Source organism: Contarinia nasturtii, unplaced genomic scaffold (assembly GCF_009176525.2).
Source record: "Contarinia nasturtii isolate CC-2019 unplaced genomic scaffold, AAFC_CNas_1.1 Cnas_scaffold_1240, whole genome shotgun sequence".
NCBI lineage: Eukaryota > Metazoa > Arthropoda > Insecta > Diptera > Cecidomyiidae > Contarinia > Contarinia nasturtii.
Genome location: NW_022198581.1, coordinates 5,897,592 through 5,917,511, shown reverse-complemented (window position 1 = coordinate 5,917,511; position 19,920 = coordinate 5,897,592). Strand labels below are relative to the sequence as shown.

Below are 19,920 nucleotides of genomic sequence, written 5' to 3'. Positions count from 1 at the left end.
CGCACAAACTACAATATGAAACTACAGTTAAACTTAGTTAAGGAATAGGATTTGTTCATTTGGAATTGGACCTTCGATCATCATACAAAAACTAAAACATTGAAATGAATTTGAACTATTTTTTTTATGCATGTGGTCCCGTGCAATCACCTATTGAATGTACTATATCAGAATATGAACGTACATTATTAAATATTTAATAATGATATCCCGCATGAAAATATCTTGACTATCTATATGAATAAGTGGACTGAGCTAGCTGCTGGAAATACCCGGTGCTTGAAATAGCGGCCAAGTGGATGCGTATCTGCGGTATGCATTACTGTGATGCCTGCGCGTACATCGAAACAGTATCTTAGCCAATTAATTAGCCACTATTATCGAAGCCATTTTTGTCCCAAATTAGCCGAATAACTATTTAGTCAAGATATTTTCACATGGGTAATATTTAAAAAAATCATTGACAGCACACACATACCGGGAGTGATCAACACACCATTACAAATACATGTGTGAATACCACCACATCGATATGACTCACTCACTCACTGTGCTGAGCTGTACCTAGGTAGTTGAATGCCGAAAACAACAAAACAAAACAAAACAAAACCAACAAACAAGCAAACATGAAAATAAATGAAACAAAAAAAAAATAAACAGATTAAGTCGTTTCGTTGAGCGTAGCGTAAATCATCAATTCAGATTGAAATTAACGCTGGTTGGAACTACGTCTCATCGATATACCGCTCTCTAATACCACAGCAGTAGTACATACTAAGCGCGCTTCAACTTGTGTATTCATCACGTTAGTGTAAATCTGAACATACCACAAAAATTCGTTGTTATTAAATTTCTTCGACTTCTTTGCATTTATTTGAGTGTATTTTTAATAGCTTTAAGATTGTCAATGAAGTAATCAGTGAATGTGTACGATTGTAATAGTATTTTTTTGTATTAAATGGTATTTGGTATCCTCGCGTCTTTGTCGTGTTTTGGTTTTTTTTTTTTGTGATTGTCAAGTTAAAAAAAATCGGGACAGGTAGAAAGAAGCGTTTTTGTTTTTTCAGTTTGCTTTACAAACAACACAAAGAATCAGAAGAAGCAAATGAATGAATTTGAGTGGCGTTCTTATTTGAAACAAAAAAAAAGATCATTAGTGAAATATTCATCAAAGAAATGCTTGCTTGCTTACATTATATGGAATATACAGCTGGAAATTTAAATAAACTATTGGCTATAGTATTCTAATCAACGAAAATTGTTTTCAATTATTTTTCACATTGTTCTGTAAAGAAAGACATCTGTCTTCTTTTATTTGAATGAAATTATTCAGTCGCTCGTGTTTTTTTTATTCATTTATGGTTTTCTTGTTGCATTGATTTTTTTTGTGTCAATGTGAGTTGCATAATCGAATGTTATAACATAATAATAATTTACAATAATACTATAAAGTCAAAATAAAGCATCCTAGAATAAAACTTCAATATTATTCTTCGTATCTACATTCTACAAAAAAATAAATAAAAAAAAAACGTTGACAGGAAATATATCCACCACTGATATAAATGAACACATGCATACGTATTTACATCCGTAAAAGCCAAATGAACTCTGATAATTGGCATAGCATTTCACTCCATAAAAAAATTCCTTTATTGTGATAATGCGCATTTATGCGTTTCTATGGTAACGTGTTGAATAATTTGTTTAAATGTTTTCAGCCAAAGAAAAAAGAAGTGCACTTAATTTGTTATCGACAGAACATTTAGTAAATACAAACAGATTAAGAATAAAAAGAAGATAATAAAATTGCATAAATAGAAAAAGATAAAATAAGGAACAGTTATCAACTGCTTAACAAGTGTTTTTATGAGTGTTAATTTAAAAGCAAAACTTGAATCATTTGTTGTGTACGAACCTTTGTAAAGACAGTGTGCATATTATTGTATCTTCTGTGTTTGATAAAATTGCACTTCCGACTCATTCAATTTTATCATACTTAGAAAAGAAAACGTTTCTACAAATAATATCAAAATCGGTAAGTAAAACCTAGAAAAATTAATTTTTGTTTCATAATGATATGGAAAAAATAGAAAGCACTTTTTTTTGGAATAAACGGGGAAATGGTGTGCAATGCGCATTTCCATTTTGTCAGTTTTTGCACACAATAATACAGAATAGGTCACGAATCTAATATGAAAATAATTAAATAATAAAAAGCACACAAAACTATCCACAATTGGTTTTGTTGTGTAACACGTAGATTCTTTCGAGTTTGAATATAGTTTGTCCATGCTGTTTGTTACCCGACGAACGTCAAAAATTGTGAATGCATTGTTTAAAAGAATTAAGAAACTATTTAGTGATTGCACATAAAAAAACAATTTCAGATGGAATATATGTTTATGAGCCGTGAAAAAAATTATTTGTTTTTTAAACTGGAGCTTAGCATTGATATATATGAGTGCGGTTTGTGTTCGTGTTATATGCTTTATGTGCTTTTTTGTTCATTTCAAATTTATCCTAGTTTTCTATAATTCAATACTCGCAGATGCCGTCAGTTGTTGATCCACATCCACTGATTCTCATTAAAATACACATTTTTTTAGGAGTATGTATTCGGAGACGAAAACTTTGTCCATTGAGCTAAGCTATCTTAATTTCGCTTAGGGGTAAGAAAAAGTTTTACAATTTTAAAACGTTCAAGTTATCCATAATCTGAAGCAATAATTGTAACTAAACCAGTAGAGAGAGTGTAGAAGAAGGCCAGCTGAAATGTTCGAATTACACCCTCTAAAAATGAGTAAAATTTCCAAAAACGTTTTCAAAAACCATTCTCTCTGGAAATCTGAAATCGCACATTAGTGAGTCAAACAAATTCAAATTGGATGACAGATCTGTTTCGCGTTTGTCAAATGACAGGACTGTAATTTAATTAAGCAAAATGGAGATTTTCACATATATTTACCCACAGTCAATTTTCATTATTTCATACTTTCTTAAATTGAAGATTCGGTTCATACTGCTTGGACAGCTATTCAAATTCACTCAACTAATCAATTTTCTTCAAAAAGTCAAAAGGTGCCTATATGGAATGTGGTATCAAACTGATTCTTTTCCATCATTCAAATAATTGATGATGTTGTTATTGCTCATTTCGTAAAATTAAATTTTAAATATGATGGCCCCAATTCAATGAAAAAGCCACGCAGTGAGATCGACACTTACCTGTTTTGTTGTATTTCGTTATCAAAAAAGAATAAGTGATAATATCTCAAGTATATCTTAAAAAATACTTGTAAATGAACAGAGCATGTTAGTGAATCAAAAGACGAAATATTTTACACATGTGTAAAACACAAATACAGTTAACATATTAGCAACGAAAAATAAATGTGAAACAATGCTCGTTCAATATCAAATTATATGGCATGTCGAACAATAGACTTTTGGCAACAATACGCAACTGAAACTAGTCAAACCATATGGAAACGTGTGTTATACCAAAAATAAAAACATTTATGGTTACTGTATTATTTTTCCCTCCTCTACTATTTTTGTTCCCAAATTGTCGACTGCAAGAGCTCATTGTTCAGTTCTATAATTTAATTTAAATGTGATGATGAAATCAGAAAGAACAACAAAAAAAAAAAAAAACACTTTTGTTTGCCATATCAAAGTCAAAGACAAACACAATGCGTGTTCACATACGTTTTGGCCACTTGAAAAAAAATCTTGTATACCGAAATCCAAGTGATGATAAATAAATATATGATATGCGCATTTATAATTTCACATTTGTTAGTCAGGCTGTACAGTTTAGTCTAAGTTTGACATCGTTCGAAATCTGAAAGATATTAGAATTATAGAAATGAATTTGGGTTATAATACGGACAAGAAGATAATTTTTTAACGTATAAATTTATTTCAAACAATATTGTATTTGCACTTATATTACAAAGTATATCTTCTTTCATATTATAAGGTTAGTTTATGTTTATGATTGCTATGTTAACATTTTATTTATTCATCACAATACTTAATTTTTCTTTTCATCGTGTACCTAATGCGTAATGTAAAACATATTTTTTTTTTCATTTGGACCACAAACTGCATATATATAATTTTGAAATTTTCATTCAACCAACGGCTTTATTTTGCGCTTGGATGCATTGCATCATATAGATATGTATTTCTCAACTTCTTAGGTACATATCATTTTCGCCTTATCTCAATCGCGCTCTTTCTTCCTCACATTCATTTCATTTCGCTTCGGAAATGTCGGATATATACTATTGTGCCTCCGTATTAAATCAGACTGTGGCATTTTTATGAATATATCGGTAGCATTCATTTTTATAAAAAATAGTTACAGGCAACCATAGCCGCTTTTTTCACAATTCCAAAAGAATTGATTTGAATGATTTTGAACGAACATCTAGCGTTTGTTTGTATAGACACTGTACACACTATACATATGCACCTCAAAAACATATTATGATCTATATGTTAAGTACAGAAAAAACAACAATTAATTGGAAATTATGCAATAAATACATGCCACATATTTTTATTCAAATACATCAAAAACAAACATGAATCTGACGATGTAAGAACTTGAAATTCTTGCTTATAAACATTTTTGTAGGTGCGATCAATAGAGGGCGATATTTCAAATAATATTCATTATCAGCAATACATATATATATTTATTGTCGCCGTTCATGCTTTCATTTTGACATTGAATGCTTTCTCTGGAATTTCGATGATTGTTATGAATGCCATTCTAATCAAAATCGACAAAATCTATTAGATAGTAGCAAATGACGATTTAACGACAAAAAGAGGGAGATAAAGAATTTGATTTGAAAATGTATTCATGATGTTAATTCCTTAATAGCCAATAAAAATACTGATTGATCCAGAAAAAAATGTATAAGTTACGAAAAAGTGAAGTGAGAGAGTAACAATAAGAAAAAAGCAGTCAGATAATACATTACTTTTTTCATTCGCACAAATAAAACGGTCCGAAAATGTTGTGGGCATAATGGGCATACAGTTATCGCTTTTTATCATACATTCATTTTTTTTCAGTAAAAAAATGCACATAATTATTTTTCAACTGCTCAGTTTTTATATTAAAAACCAACAACAATAAAAAGTGATTAAGTCCGCCACGAACAAGAAGACCAAACAAAGTTAAATTGATGAACAGTTTCAACTTTTATTATCTCTTTCTCTCCCTTTCTTTCTCTCTGTCTCTGGGTGGAGTGTGCATGGTCGAATTAATGTAATATACATTTTTTCTGATTTTAATTACTATGTGTGTTATTTTTATTATTATTTCACTTGTTTATTTTTCTTCTTTTTCTATCGCTTTAACATGCGTTAAGTGATATCGGTGTTTCGCGATGTTGAGTTATATGAATTCTATGTGCTGTTAAATGAATAGCAGAGCAGAAAAACGAGTGAACCATGAACATAGAGAACTGCTTGAGCCTATATTTGAGCGCGCGCGCTCTATTGACTTCAAACCATTGCTGCGATTTTCTTATGTCGCGTAATGTTAACGTGAAAACACATTGAATAGTAGTAGTTTGTTGTACTAGAGCTATTCACAAGGTCGATTGGGCAGTCTGGCCATATTTTTTTTTTCTCGTAAAAACACATCAAAAATTAAAATACAAACTGAACTATTTTAATCAAAATTGTGGAATTTGAAGTCTTTTTTTGACGTACGATAAATTTTCTTTATTTTTTTAAAAAAAGATCGCACTAATTTTTCAAAAAGAAAAATATAAACTTATAGATTTTCTCTTTATGGATTGGTATTATGAATAAATAAAAAAATGATTTGGCTAATTTGGGACGTTTTTTTGACTTAATCCAACTGAGATTGAAGTGATTTAATCACATTCTTTCAAATAGTTTCTCAAAATAACCATCTGTCGATCTATTGGAATTAAACGGGGATTACACTAGGTTCGATTTTCAGTACAATCCAAGGTTTCTCGTTGCTCAGGTTTTTTAAATTACCTTAAGACGCCCGCCTGTGTACACAGTAGAGCCTACTTCCAAGCAGCATCTGCGTTATGGTCAGAACCTAAGCTCAGACGGGTATTTACGAGAAATGATTTATCCAGAACAGAACTGACGCAATAACTCGGGGATCACCTCCTCGATCCCTAAAAAACTGCAATTAGTCATGATCAATAGTAAACTAGGAAAAATAGTAGAAAAAAAACCAATCCAAAAAAACCCATATGATTTTCAAAAAGGAGCAACTTTCAAACGCTCACTGTCGAAATTTCATGACATTTCGGCCAAATAAACAATATTTGAAGGAATTTCGTAGAACCAAAGATGAGAGATGGCATGGTTGATGAGTTCAAACGGGTACAGGAAGGAAGCAAATCCAAAAAATCAATGTAGTTTTGCTAACAGAAAAATGTATTCATGATAAGAAATGAAGGACAATTCAATGCGTTCCAAATAAATATTTGTGGGTTAAAACCTTGTCAAACTAATATAAATTCTAACTCTATTGTAAGATTTTCTCTTTTTTTACATTTCTTTTATTTTTAAATTTTTTGATCATTTTTTATTTTAATGTTCCATCCTTTACAGATGTCAGCTGGGCTGATGTCATGCGTACGAGAAAACTCAACACCAATAACAATGGAAAATTCTGGCGCTGCATCGCTTTCATCGAAATCACAAGGTAGTAACGAAGAACAGAAAGCATACATACGTGTATCTGAGAGTGAAAATGACTCTGGAAACATCATCTATTGCTCTCACTTAATAATATAGTAATAATTTACAACTTGAATTGCTTCTGGGAATTTCAGCAAGCGAGAGCAGGAGTGCAAAATAGGACTGTGTTGTGTTTAATTGGTTTTATTTCAAGATTTGTGTCTAAAATGTCTATGCTACAAGAGCTGTAACCTCTGACTTAATTATCAGATTCGGCAGAAATTTTGTCAGGAGAGGTTTAAAGGATAGTACTTATCAATAGCTAAGAGATTTTTTATTGGTACCTCCCTTTCTTTGTTAGGTTTCTCTGACCTGTGAATCAGACTTGTATATCAAGAAATAAAAGTTGTTAACAGTGAGAATTAGACAAGAAAAAAGAAAACAAATCAGTCACATCATGAGACATACCAGATCTATACATAAATAGAAGTAATATCACCAGCATTTAATTTTTTCGTTTAGCTTGAATACCCAATTCAATTTCAAGTAAATCAGAATATTGAAAAATCGTTTACGTATTTGTGTCATGGTATAGTAAGCAATGTTATTTTTGGTAAGGTCAATACGCCAACACACTAATTGCAAAGAACTTAAAAAACCCTTACATCAATTGGCACTTACTGAAAGAAATGTAACATTACTAATTCAGAAGTCTACCTTACTATATTTGACTAGTTTTTTTTTTTCAGATTTTGCAGGGTTTTTATTTTGTGATTTTTTTATATAGCCTTAAATGGAACACTTTTGTGCTTACTTGAAAGCGCGATAAATGAACGCATAATATATTGCATACACTGAGAAATTTATTACGTACATATGTATGCATAATATATTTAATATAAAAGCCCCTCGGTATTTATGCACATGAATTTTACGATGTACACAATCCAAAGCGTCATTGAAAATATACACATACAGTGAAAGAGAATAAAATAGAAGAAAAAAATCGAACTTGTGTGAGTCACCTTTGAAAATATTGGTGTATTGGTATAAGTTCAATATAGTCGATTCTATCGTCAACTACTATGCCAGTTAATATTATTAAAGCGGTAAAGTAGTGACATTAAAACGATATCGAGCAATGTAGAAACATTTGAGAAAATCTAGTTTATAAAGTGAAAAGTAAATTGGGCGCGTGTGCTAATGCTACTTGTTGAAATTGATTATTTAAAAAAATAATCGCATCGAGCAATGAAAGTTTAGTGAAAAAAAACTGGAAGTGTGAAAGATTATTGTTACCTCCCTGTAAGCTAAAAAGCTTACTGTACTCTTTTAACAAAAGTCTGTAAACAAAATGTCATAGGTAATGAGTTGTTGTGATTTGATTAACCACATAATTCTTTGGAATAGTTTGAAGAGAAAAAAGTAATTAGGTGACTGCTATTTGTCGGATTTTAATGATATAATCATATCATAGACATTCAGTGACTAGATTTTGCATTGAAGTGCATTTTATTTTAATTGAACGATTTTTTTTGTTTTGATTTTGTCTGTATGCGTGCTAAATTCAACTATTTTTGTGGGGGAATGCACATTCGTTGGAAGATGAGTATGACATAATTATTGACTCAAAAGCAACATTTATTTATTTTACATGAAGTAAAAATGACACAAAACTATAAACAACCAACACAAAAGACTATTTCAAGGCATCCAGAGCCAATAAGTATTTATACTGTTACGACAATAGGATTGTTTTGAGATTAACCGTTATAAATATTTGATTTTTGTATGAACTTACATTTAAATGTTTATATATAAATTCCAGAAAGTCACAAACGACGTCGTCGTTTTCATCCCTTGCGAAATTTACGTCGAATTTTCCGACGACGCACATTGACACATGCCGATGCGATTCGACCTATGGTCCAGCAAAATCAAAATTTTTATAATCGAAACGAAGGTAATTCATCGATCAATGATCAATAATCTTTAAAATATTTCAATTCTTGAAACCAAAGACGTCAAAGAAACATTTATTGTAGTTTTTAATGTTTTTTGTTTCGCAGCTAGAAATCATGAGCAGTACGAAAACGATTTATCGAATGTTTCGACGATTCGTTCGTTGAGTGCCCAATCAATCAACGATGATGTATTACCTGATGATTTCTCCGATTTTCAATCATCGCGTTTGATACGGTCAGCAAATCAATCGAATTTAACGACAAATAAACGAACATATGGTTATGCAAAAGACGAAACCGAGAATCGATTAAACCATCATCATCCCGGCATTATGGACCTAAACACCGAAATTGACACCGATTTAACTAGAGAAATGATTGACTATCAACGCAGTTTAAGTGAAGGCCGTCTACTAGACAAGTAAGCTATACTGTATGTAAGATGTGAGTAATTTTAACAAGACTCCATTGCCAAATGAGATGGTAATTTCAAGATACATTATACGCTTCTTACCACCATGGTTCCTCCGATGTGTTTTTTGCAATTTGCCATTTACCATATAATACTTTTCGCATGTGCATTTATTCAATTCAATATTATTGGTTTAATGAAACCTAATGTGAAACTTATACATTCATTCAAAAATGGTATTTTCCTCCGTATTAAATAAACGTATTTTAAAATCAATTTTCCGAATTAAAATCTGAGATTCAAGCATTTTTTTATTGATTAATGCAAAGAATTTTGAAAACTGAGACCCAAAGGTGCGAAGAGACGAATTATTTTTTATTCACAGACATGTATGCAGAACTAAATTCGATTAAGCGAATGTGCACTTGTGGGACGTCACCGCATACATTTAACAATAAACAACTGAAATATTTTCTGCATTGGAACTGATTGGAATGAATTCGATTTGATTTTGGCATTTTTGCGCAAAAGGAAAAAAAATGATTTTTTTTATCTTTCTGCGATTCGTATTTTGATGCCTCCGCACATCTCTTATTTTTTACAGACAGATTCGATGGTTTTGTTTTTGTATATTTTATTACCAATATCTTCCCACTATGCGAATAAAATGGATGATATCTGACACGCACGTATTCGACAGAAAATTTACATTCCCGACTAAGATTCGTGTCGTTATATTCGTAAGCGCAGTATTTTTTTTCTCAAGTAACTGCAAAAACTCATTACAACCCAACGCTGATGAAAAAATGAATTGAAATTGTTCATAGAAAGTTCTTTTTTTTATTTGGCGTGTGTGTGGACCTTCACATCTCGATTATTTGCCTCATTAGCAATTAAGGTGTCTGGTGACAAGTGTCTTATATTCAAAATAAATTTTATTGGTGAATTATATTTTATAATTTCAACTTATTATTATTTGTTTTTTTAATGTGTATTTTTGCAGTGATTTCAGCCGAGAAACATTGTCACGTTCACACGATAGTGTATTTTCTGAGTCAGCAACTGCAAGCAGTTTGTCAATCGTATTAAAGGTGGGTGTTTATTTATGTGAATAGTAATCTCGGTGGAGGGAACAAATTGGAATAATTTTATTTTTACTTAAGTACTAACAAAAAAAAAAACAAAAGTATTGAAATTTTCGATATGATCGTAAATTTTAAACTTTTGTTGTTCCCATCTAACGATTGTTTTACAAAATCAGTTAACAGCTGACACAAAGTAAATCCATTTTAAGGAATTGAGGAATATTTTTTTTGTACATGGACTGGACATTTTGTTGAAGTTAATTATAACAATATATCTTTGTTCCAATACCTTTCATTATTGACTTGCTTATTTTACAAGGAATAGCACATAAGAATATGTGCAGAAGGAAGAATAAATGATTTTCTTTATAAAAATGTCAATTCGTGCATGTGTACTACAAAGTATTCGGATACAAAAAAGAAACCTATTAAAATAAGATTGATCATTTTAGCTAAATTTTTATCACTGTGTCGAAACTTAATGATACCGCAAAATCAATGTAAGATTTTATTTTATCATTAAACTAACATTTCGTGTTTGTTATCAAATCATAGTAACGCCAGTAGCGAAAGAACAGCGCCAATAAGACGTTAACATTAATTGCACATAATTTTTGGTATAATTTGTATTTTGAAACGTGTTCAATTACACAACGCAAAGAAATAAACATGAACACATGACACAAACTGAGTAAATATAATGATGGTGATTTGTAATCACGTAGTATATCGTCAAGAAAAATCTTTGAATAAATCCTGCCCATTTAGACAAATGGTTAGATTATGAGCTATTTATATGTTACTTAGTGTTTTTATGCAACAAAATTGAATTTAATACTCCAGAATAAAATTACCAATTTATGTGCTCATCACACACACACTAATAGAACAATTGCTTAAATGTGTTGGTATATTGCTAATTTTCTTTTTGAGTTTGTGCAAAGTGCGTTTGTTTGTATTATCGATTTTTATTGCACATCCGAATAATGTGTGAGTTATGCGCGTTAAAAGATTTATGTGAACAGATAGACAAGCAACGAGATAATTGTATGACAATATGAAAAAACAATTTTCCGTTTACTTTGAATAACAAAACTAAGTTTGCCTTTCATTTGCAACCGTTTTGAGTCACTCTTTTTATTCTTGATCATTCAATTTGGCTTTAATGTAAACAAAATTATGGTAACACAGATATTCAGCGTTGGTTTTATTTTAGCTATTTTGGAAATAAAACTGAATAAATCGTAAACGATCAGAAACAATAACAAACTATGAAACGTAAGATGCAATTCAATATTTTTTTTACTTTTGCACAAAAAATGAATTGAAAATGCACACAACGCCCAAAGTTGGAAAAGTAATTTACATCGACCCATTCACATAGATCGCAGGTAAATTAAAATACTTCCTACATGTATTTAATTCAGATTACATAATAACTGAATAAGAAATGATGGCGGTGGTAGTGGTGCTGATAATGTTATTGATGGTGAAGAAAATTGCATTTGCAATTAGTATTCAACGACGCGCAAAGTGAAACTGAACTAGAGATGGAAATGAAGCCAATGAAAGCGAGCAACAATAACACATCATAATCATCATCATCGTCATCATACGTGAACTCGTTACATAGTTCAATTTCCACTATTTCTGTTGCCGCTTCTGCATCTTTTGTACCATGTCTATAATTTGCCATCTTCGTATTTTGGCATTCGCTTGATCAGGTTTTTTTTTTATTTGAGAACGTAAAAAATGCAAATAATTATCATTGGACGCACGTTATGAATGTACTTGTACAAATTCCACCAAGCAAGGGAAACAATGTCACGGCAAAAAGTGATACAAGAAACAAGACTACGTACGATAGCGCCACAGACAATAGCGACGGTGACGTTGTAAAATGGTCAGTGACGATCAACAGCCTAGTCGTGTATTGATAGTTTTTGAAAATTGAAATCGGATCTGATAGAGGATGCCATAATACAATCTCGGATAGAAATAAAATTGGAGCCTTGAAAATGATCATTCATCTGAAACACTTGTGACATGCACTAATACTTACTTAGTAATTGACATCAATGAGAGTTCTTCATAAACCTCAGCACGCTTCTTCTGATTGGAAATATCAAATGTGTTTAGTGAATGAAGTGTCAGCGTGCTCTTTATAGGCCTTAGTCTATCTCTTAATCCGCCACTTTTTAGTATCAAAAAGTTCTTTAAAAACGAATTACTAGGTTGGATTAAAATTCAATTGCGATGCAATTTTGAAGAATCAAGCAGAAAAAGTAGATGAAAATTATATACATAATCAAATTTTTAGTCATTACAATAAAAATTCACAGTAGCGACAATCACTGCACTTCACACAGAAACAATAGCTATTGTTTCTATCTTCCTTCCTCTTCCTTCCCTGTTTTCTTTATTTTACGTTAGGCGGCAGCACGTGTGAACATGACTCGATTATTAGAAAAATGTTAAACCATTTCCGATGATGATCAACATAATACTATCAATATTATAATTAGAAAAAAGATCTCAACAATACTGTCGACAAAATGAATTGTCTGTTTTCCATAAAAGAGCATAAATGGTGTTCCAAGTGAGAAAGCGCAACACATCACGAATCGAGTTGAATAAAGACCGGAATGAGAGACCATCGATGAATATGTGTGTACTACATATGTGCATAACTTACCTGGCACATATAATTATTATGCTTTTCTTTATACTTTGCACATGTGTATGAACAGTTCAGCGCGCATAAACAGAAAGATGTCTGACACATAGTATAAAAAGAACTGGATGGAACAATTCAATACAAGAATTACGAATAACATACACATAGTAAAGTGCACGGGGCACAACTTAAAAATTTCGATAAATTGACGAAATGAAAATCCAAAAAGCTGAAAAAGTGTCATGTAAAAATAAGAAATGAATACAAATACATACAAAATGATACAATGTAATGAGAAACATACAATTTGTATAAAAGTAATGATGCGACATATACGAACAAGCACACAACTAACTGATGACCTAAACATACAATAACCCACGAAAAACCAACACAAATATACGAAAGTGATACACTATACCACATGAGCGATCGCAGCTCATATTATAAGTGGAAAACCAGTACGCGTTGACATCAAGAGTATGAGTTCACTTTTTACTTCAGTTGCGTTCGGACGCTACATTGATTCAAATCAAGCGCACGGTCCGTTCGTCATTTTTCTCGCAAGTACATGAATTTTTTTTAGTTAGTTCACTACTCAAGTCACCACATTTCAAGTGTTAAAGTGTCGCTTACCGCGCAAGTGAATTGGTTTTTGTATTATCAATGTACAGGTGTCATCAAATGACTACAACGAAAAACCAAAGAAATCTTGCACCTAACACGATTTGAACAGTTCCAATTGGAGTGTAAACAAAATGATTGATTTCAATTTCATTAATGAACCAGTGCCGTCGTCTCCACTTGCAATTATTGTGAGTTTTTGGTGGAAAATTTCATATTTTATTTTCCAAAACAAATTTACCAATTTATCTATAATTTAAACAACAAAAAGTTTTACGTTTGGAAAATAGCTTAGTGCTAATTTTTATCTTTTAAACTAATAGTTCCCGTGCGTATAGAGAATTTTATTTTCACTATTGCTGTGATGCGCAATAAATGTATATGGCTTTCTAATGCTGTTGTTCATGTTTCATCAACCAGAAGTATCTCTCTGCGTTTACTGCACGACTTTTTGATTCACATCGTACAATTAAATCACTTTTTGTCCGCATTTATTATAAATCACGATCGGTAAACAAAACTTTTATTAATGAATCATACTTTATTCTCATTGGTTTTCATGTAATTCACTGCAGTACTGATCGCAATGTGATTGTACGAACACCTGTGTGAACAATAAACTGTTTCATAGTGGCGGATTATCATAGTTGTAAGACCAAACGATTTGAGGCCCCAAAATTCTGAAATTAAAAAAGAAATTAATCGAAATTTGTTAATGAAAAATACACCGAAAATTGAAAAATGAAAAAGTTAGCGAACTCACACTTGTTTATACTTCTACCAACTTACATACACTTGAATACATTTCAAACTAGCACATGTGAATTGCAACCAACAGAGTGTTAAGTACGATTGTACGCGAGAAATAACTAACGATTGAGCGTCATGTAATACTTGGTAGTAACGTCTAACTAAGATTTGGGCTAAAACCCTTTAAAATACCTATAAAATACGAGAAAAAAAAACTCTTAAAAATTTAATTTTATTTAAATGGCGAAGGAACCCTGTATACTTCCAAATTTCCATATGTAAAATGATTCCACCCAGATCCAAATCTCTTAATCTGTGGAGAGAAATTGGCTAAAAACTCTTACAAATTGGAACAATTTTGAGAAGAAAATCTCGTCGGAAATTGAGCAAATCGATAGAAAATTCCAAAAATTCATTCTATCTAGTGTATATTATTGAGGGCAACATTTCTGGAGGTTATGTTTGGAATAATGTATTTTTTCGTTCTGGGAGGTGGGCAAAACACGAACCCACATTTCTGCCCACCTATGGTGCAGAAATATTATTATTGAGTATTGGTTTGAGAGAACGCCTACATGGCAATCACATTTTTGACAAGTATGATAGATACTCTACGTCTACGTATAAACAAATTTAACATGTTCATTGTTGCAATTTTTAGTTTCAGTTGTTTATGATGAAATTAACATTTAACACACAAATATATGTATCATGTATAAACTTAATTCAATTATATAAAAATGCTATTTAAAAAAAGCCACAATTAAATTTTCTGAGGTCTGACAACTCAAAAAATGCATTCATTTATTTTCCAGGCCGAATTGGCAGATGCACTGCGTAAACGTAAAAACCGATCGGATGCTTCCTATGAGGATTTGGGACTACCTAGCAGTCCAGCAACACCTCCGCGCAATGGTAGCCATGTTGTTGACGGTCAAATCAATAGTACGAACATTGTTGGACGTCATCAACATCATAGTTCATTGGGTTTGCTAAGTATGGTTAGCTCAGACTCTATGGAACCGTCAAATTTTTTGTCGAACAGCAAATCATCGAATGCAGCTGGAAAACTTGATGCAACCGATGAAATCTTTCCACCCGAAATTTCATTGAATTCAAGCCATGAGTTTGAAACGAAGCTTAGCCATTCAGCAGCCAAACATAAAATGGCAATTAGACCAAAGAAAAAGGGCCCGTCAAGACCGTCAAGAAAACCAACCGAAGAAGTAAGTTATTTCTATGACCCAAATATAAATGTTTTTCAATTGTTATTTTTCTTTGGAACAATTACAGGCATCGAATGTTCTAATATTGACACCAGAGGTCCATGAGGATTTCTTGAAATCATCCGATATTATTGAAACATATGGTAATTTCCTTTCTTAAGTTTTTCGACAACTTAATCATTTTCATAAATTAACGTATACTGAATACATTTTGTAGTGGGCAAGTCGCAATCGTTGCCGCGGGGCGTAAACAGCATTTCAAACAGCAAATCCAATGAAAAGCACACAATTTCGACTCCACCAAATACTCAAATAAAATCAAAATTGTATAAAACTTCAGAGTTTGATTGTAGAGACCAAAAGTATTCCGTCGAATCAAACTTAGAAACGAAAACATTGAATTTAAAACGTGAGGATCGAATAAATTCCGAAGAGGGGTTCTTCCGTCGTTTCATTAATCGAAGTGGCCGCAAGCATAAAAAAGAGCACGAACATATTGATACAGATACACCTGATGCAAACAAATCAAATAAAAAGTGTGAAACCTCAACACCAGCAATTAAAAAGAGTGCTGAGCTATCGATAATCAATGTATTGTCCAATGCACGTGCAAAAGATACGCCAATTGAATCAAAATCGTCATATTTATCGACGGAAGAGGTGAATAAGAGTCCAAAATCATTGATTATGAAAAATGATAAGCTTAGATCCGGTCCAATATCACGTCAACGATATACAAAAGACGTAAATGAAATAAGTGATCCGATTGATGTTGCACGCGCCCAAAAATTATCATCAAATTCCACTCGCTATACAAGTTATTTGCGTTTCTCGCCGAATAAATCGATTCAAAACCAATGTGATGATGAAAGTGACAGATCGCACTACCATTCGGAAGAAATACTGTCAACCACATCCGGAGCCATCGCCGCTGATGATCCAAATACCCCATTCAGTCATGATGATAATGATGATGGAAATTATAAACAGGTACCATGTTCTGTGTCGTTACCGAAAAACGGTTGGCCAAATGAGAATAAACTAACATATAGTGCATTGTCGCGAAATGGACACAGTTGGGGTCAATGCCAGCAAAAGATTTCAAAAATGGCAAATGATCAACAAAGTACCATCAAAACATACCACAAAGGAAAAATGGTTGAAAAATCAAAGAGTTTTCGATTGTACACAAAGAACTTTAACCATGAAAATATTGTGCAAATACGCAATGATTGCAAACCCACACTATGTCCCAGCTTGCCAGATTTGAATGCGTCGAATCGAAGCCCATTAGCACGACCATTGCGTTACTCAACGAATCGCGAAAATTTACAATCACTTCGTTTCATGAATAGCAGCGGTGGTCAGTTGAATGCTGGTGCAAATACCAAATGGACACCAACACGTAGCAGTTCATCTTCACGCATATCAGAACACCGTTTCGGTAGTGATCGATTCGAAATCAATGATATGAACCTAATTCCAACGTCAAAACTTTATTCAACGCTCAATACATCGGACGAAATCGCAACGTACGATATTGAAAAGGATAAAACACAGTTGATGACCGGTACTGGTGCTGGTGGCGACAATACAAGTGTTTTACCGGTTGCTGCGAAACATCACTCATTTCAAAACACAAATATCAACGAAATTGAAGATAATATTGATAAAATAATGAAATCAGCGGTAGTGACGGTATTGAAACCTTCCACAGAATTGTATCAATTTAAAACAAACAACAGTAATATTAACATGAATGTTGCAACGATTGATAATCCACCATTGATTCGTCATTCAACTACTGCTACCAAACTTGATCTGCAGGTGCCATCATCATCATCGTCATCATCATCACCTCCACACAAAAAAATCAGTGCGGATATTCCTGAATTCATGCAAATCCAATTAAATCGAGTCGATGCCAGTCGACCAAAGAGCTGCATTGAATATTTATCAAGCGCGGCTACACCAAATGATAACGTTACGGTGGTGAGTTTTTATTTGTATGAATCGTGTGTTTTTTTAATAATATTGGTTTTTGTTAACTAAATATCATACCGAATGGCAACAAAAAGTGGTTCAATGTCGACCTTTCGTCGATTGCATGCTTTTTTCCACTACAGCCAAATAATGTTTTATGCGTTGTGATCAATCTCTTTTTAAATTGCACGCAGATATTGGCCGTATTAATCGAAGTGGAATAAGAGCGTGAAATTGTGAAATTAACTTCAGAAGCTCTTCTTGCATGGAAGTATTTTGTATATATACGTACATACACATAAGTGACTCGCTCAAACGAAAAAATTCAATATGCACACATGAGATAAGATGTGAAATATAGCCACAAAAAAATCAAATAATTTTCGAGCCAATTTTATTTGTGTTTGTATTTTTGAAATAAAAAACATTAGTTAAAAAAATTCTTCTCCATCTATGTATAGGCATCGAATGCATCAATCGAAGAAGACAAAGAACGAAGGTTCAGTAATGAAAGTATTGAAATTAGTGACAAGAAGAAAGGTAATTCATATTTATTTCCATGTGTTTTCTTCAATATACCGAATATTTTGGATATTTTTCAGTAGCCATCAATTCATCGATAATGAATGTATTCAACTCGAATCTAAATAAGTCATCAGAATCATTGAAGAGCATTGGTTTTTGTCAGCAATCTCGTACATTGATCGGTGATCAACAGTTATCACGTGGAAGTTCCATATCTGAATTAAATAAAACATCAACCATGAGTGATAACCATAGTTCGGATGATTGTTTGGATTTGGATTTAGATGATGAAAATGATGAATGTATTGTAATCGAACGTCGAAAATCGTTTTCCGATAAAAAATTGAAATTCGAACAGCAAATTGAAAAAATCCAAGCCGATCTAAAACGTTCAACGGTTATTGGTGTTAATGATAAGGCTGCAAATGTCCGTAAATTATCGCTTGAAGATGAAAATATATCGGGACCAATTTTGCGTGGTAAAAAAACCAACAAGTCTATCGAACCCGACGATCCAACGCCCGAATTGATAAAAGTTTTTGCACGTCGTTCACTCAAAATAAAAGACACAGATGAATATCAAGTGCATAATGATGCTGAACGTGAAACTCTCAATCAAAAGATGAACGATGTTGACAGTAGCAACGATACGAATAGCACGGTGAATCGAATAAACAATATAAAAAATAGTAATAAGCGTTTTAATACCGATAGTGATAAAGAAAATTATATGTCTAGTGGTTGTGCACATAGTACCGTACCAAAGGTGGAAATTTATATCAAACCAAATGAGAAATGTGAGGAAGTAACGCCAATAAAGGACTCACCGGCAAATAAAAATAATGTAGATATGACATCCGTGAAAAGTATTGGAAAATTATTTAACGGTTCGGCAAATCGGTTTTCACCAACACCAATAACAAATTCGATATTCAGCAATAATTATCGAAATTCGACTGCTTTTTTTGAAAATCTAAGTCCAAGCAATCAAGCGCGTTCGACTTCAAAACAAACAACAAACAATACATCACAAGATAATGAAAAAGATAATGGGATCATTTTGGAAAATATTAACAATAAATTAAACACAAATACATATAATAATTTCACAAAAACTGCCACAACATCGATTGATCGAAAATCTGGCGATGATGCAACGAAAAATCCCAATTCAAAACCAACTACAGTAGTCCACAACGATTCAAATAATGCAACATCAACACAAGACTCCGAATTCATGAATATTTTGGAACGCAAAGCTCAATGGGAGAAGCGAGCAAACGCATTTAAATGAAAGCTATGTGAAAACATTTTTCATATACGGAAGACATTTACATAATTACAATTATTTTTTATTAAAAATGAAGCAGACATTATAATGAGATACTTTCAGCCAGATGAATCAGCTCAGCCAGATATCGTCAGGAGCTGAAATTGAGTGAAAACAATAGGAGTGATTGTTATGGTTCTAATTACACTTTCATTGCTACAATCACTATAACAATCACTTTTATTGTGTTCACTCCATTTCAGCTTTCCTCTTTATAATGTCTGAAATGAAGAGCCTTTTTAATATAAAAAATAAAATACATTGTGACGAGTTTTTGAGCTAAACAAAATTCGTGAGAAAGATCGCGAACTTTTGCTAAGTTGAATAAAATATATAAAATTGTTGTTAGAAAATAATCAGAAATTAATATACTATATTCGAAAAATAATTTTAAGTTATTAATAGTTTGGTATATTATAGTTTGGTATATTTGTCAAATTGATGAACAATCGAAAACTGTCATGAAGAATAAAGTCATCAAAATACGTCAACCACAAACGATTTTTTTCATCATATAAGAACAAAATATGTTGAATTTCAATAAAATCGAGTATTCGTTATATGCATTAAAATTAAAGGAGTAATCGAATTTTTCAATTTTTTCCCATAGGAATTTCTTCACTTAATTTGATTATTTCATATTTAAAA

At 32.2% G+C, this 19,920-nt stretch overlaps 1 protein-coding gene across 7 annotated transcripts; it reads left to right on the top strand.

The window, feature by feature from the left end:
• The first annotated feature begins 1,521 nt into the window (after positions 1 to 1,521).
• LOC116344974 (putative uncharacterized protein DDB_G0282133) lies at positions 1,522 to 19,344 on the top strand. Of its 7 annotated transcripts, none has more exons than XM_031773865.1 (10): positions 1,522 to 2,038; positions 6,628 to 6,721; positions 8,525 to 8,659; positions 8,742 to 9,081; positions 10,076 to 10,163; positions 15,024 to 15,434; positions 15,502 to 15,577; positions 15,652 to 17,426; positions 17,879 to 17,957; positions 18,020 to 19,344. In XM_031773865.1, exons 2-10 carry the CDS (start codon positions 6,628 to 6,630, stop codon positions 19,234 to 19,236), a joined length of 4,215 nt encoding a protein of 1,404 aa, XP_031629725.1. In that variant the 5' UTR covers positions 1,522 to 2,038; the 3' UTR covers positions 19,237 to 19,344. The 7 variants fall into 7 exon arrangements, with proteins under 7 accessions (XP_031629725.1, XP_031629728.1, XP_031629727.1 ...); XM_031773868.1 differs by having other exon boundaries at positions 1,785 to 2,038; positions 15,652 to 17,423; XM_031773867.1 differs by having other exon boundaries at positions 1,785 to 2,038; positions 18,023 to 19,344.
• The last annotated feature ends 576 nt before the right edge of the window (positions 19,345 to 19,920 follow it).

What these genes read in the sequence shown, in the direction of transcription:
- LOC116344974 (XM_031773865.1), top strand. Translation starts at nt 6,628, where the DNA reads ATGTCAGCTGGGCTGATGTCATGCGTACGAGAAAACTCAACACCAATA. An exon ending in GCTTTCATCGAAATCACAAG is followed by an intron (nt 6,722 to 8,524) that starts GTAGTAACGAAG and finishes TATAAATTCCAG; the next exon opens with AAAGTCACAAACGACGTCGT. An exon ending in CAAATGATAACGTTACGGTG is followed by an intron (nt 17,427 to 17,878) that starts GTGAGTTTTTAT and finishes ATCTATGTATAG; the next exon opens with GCATCGAATGCATCAATCGA.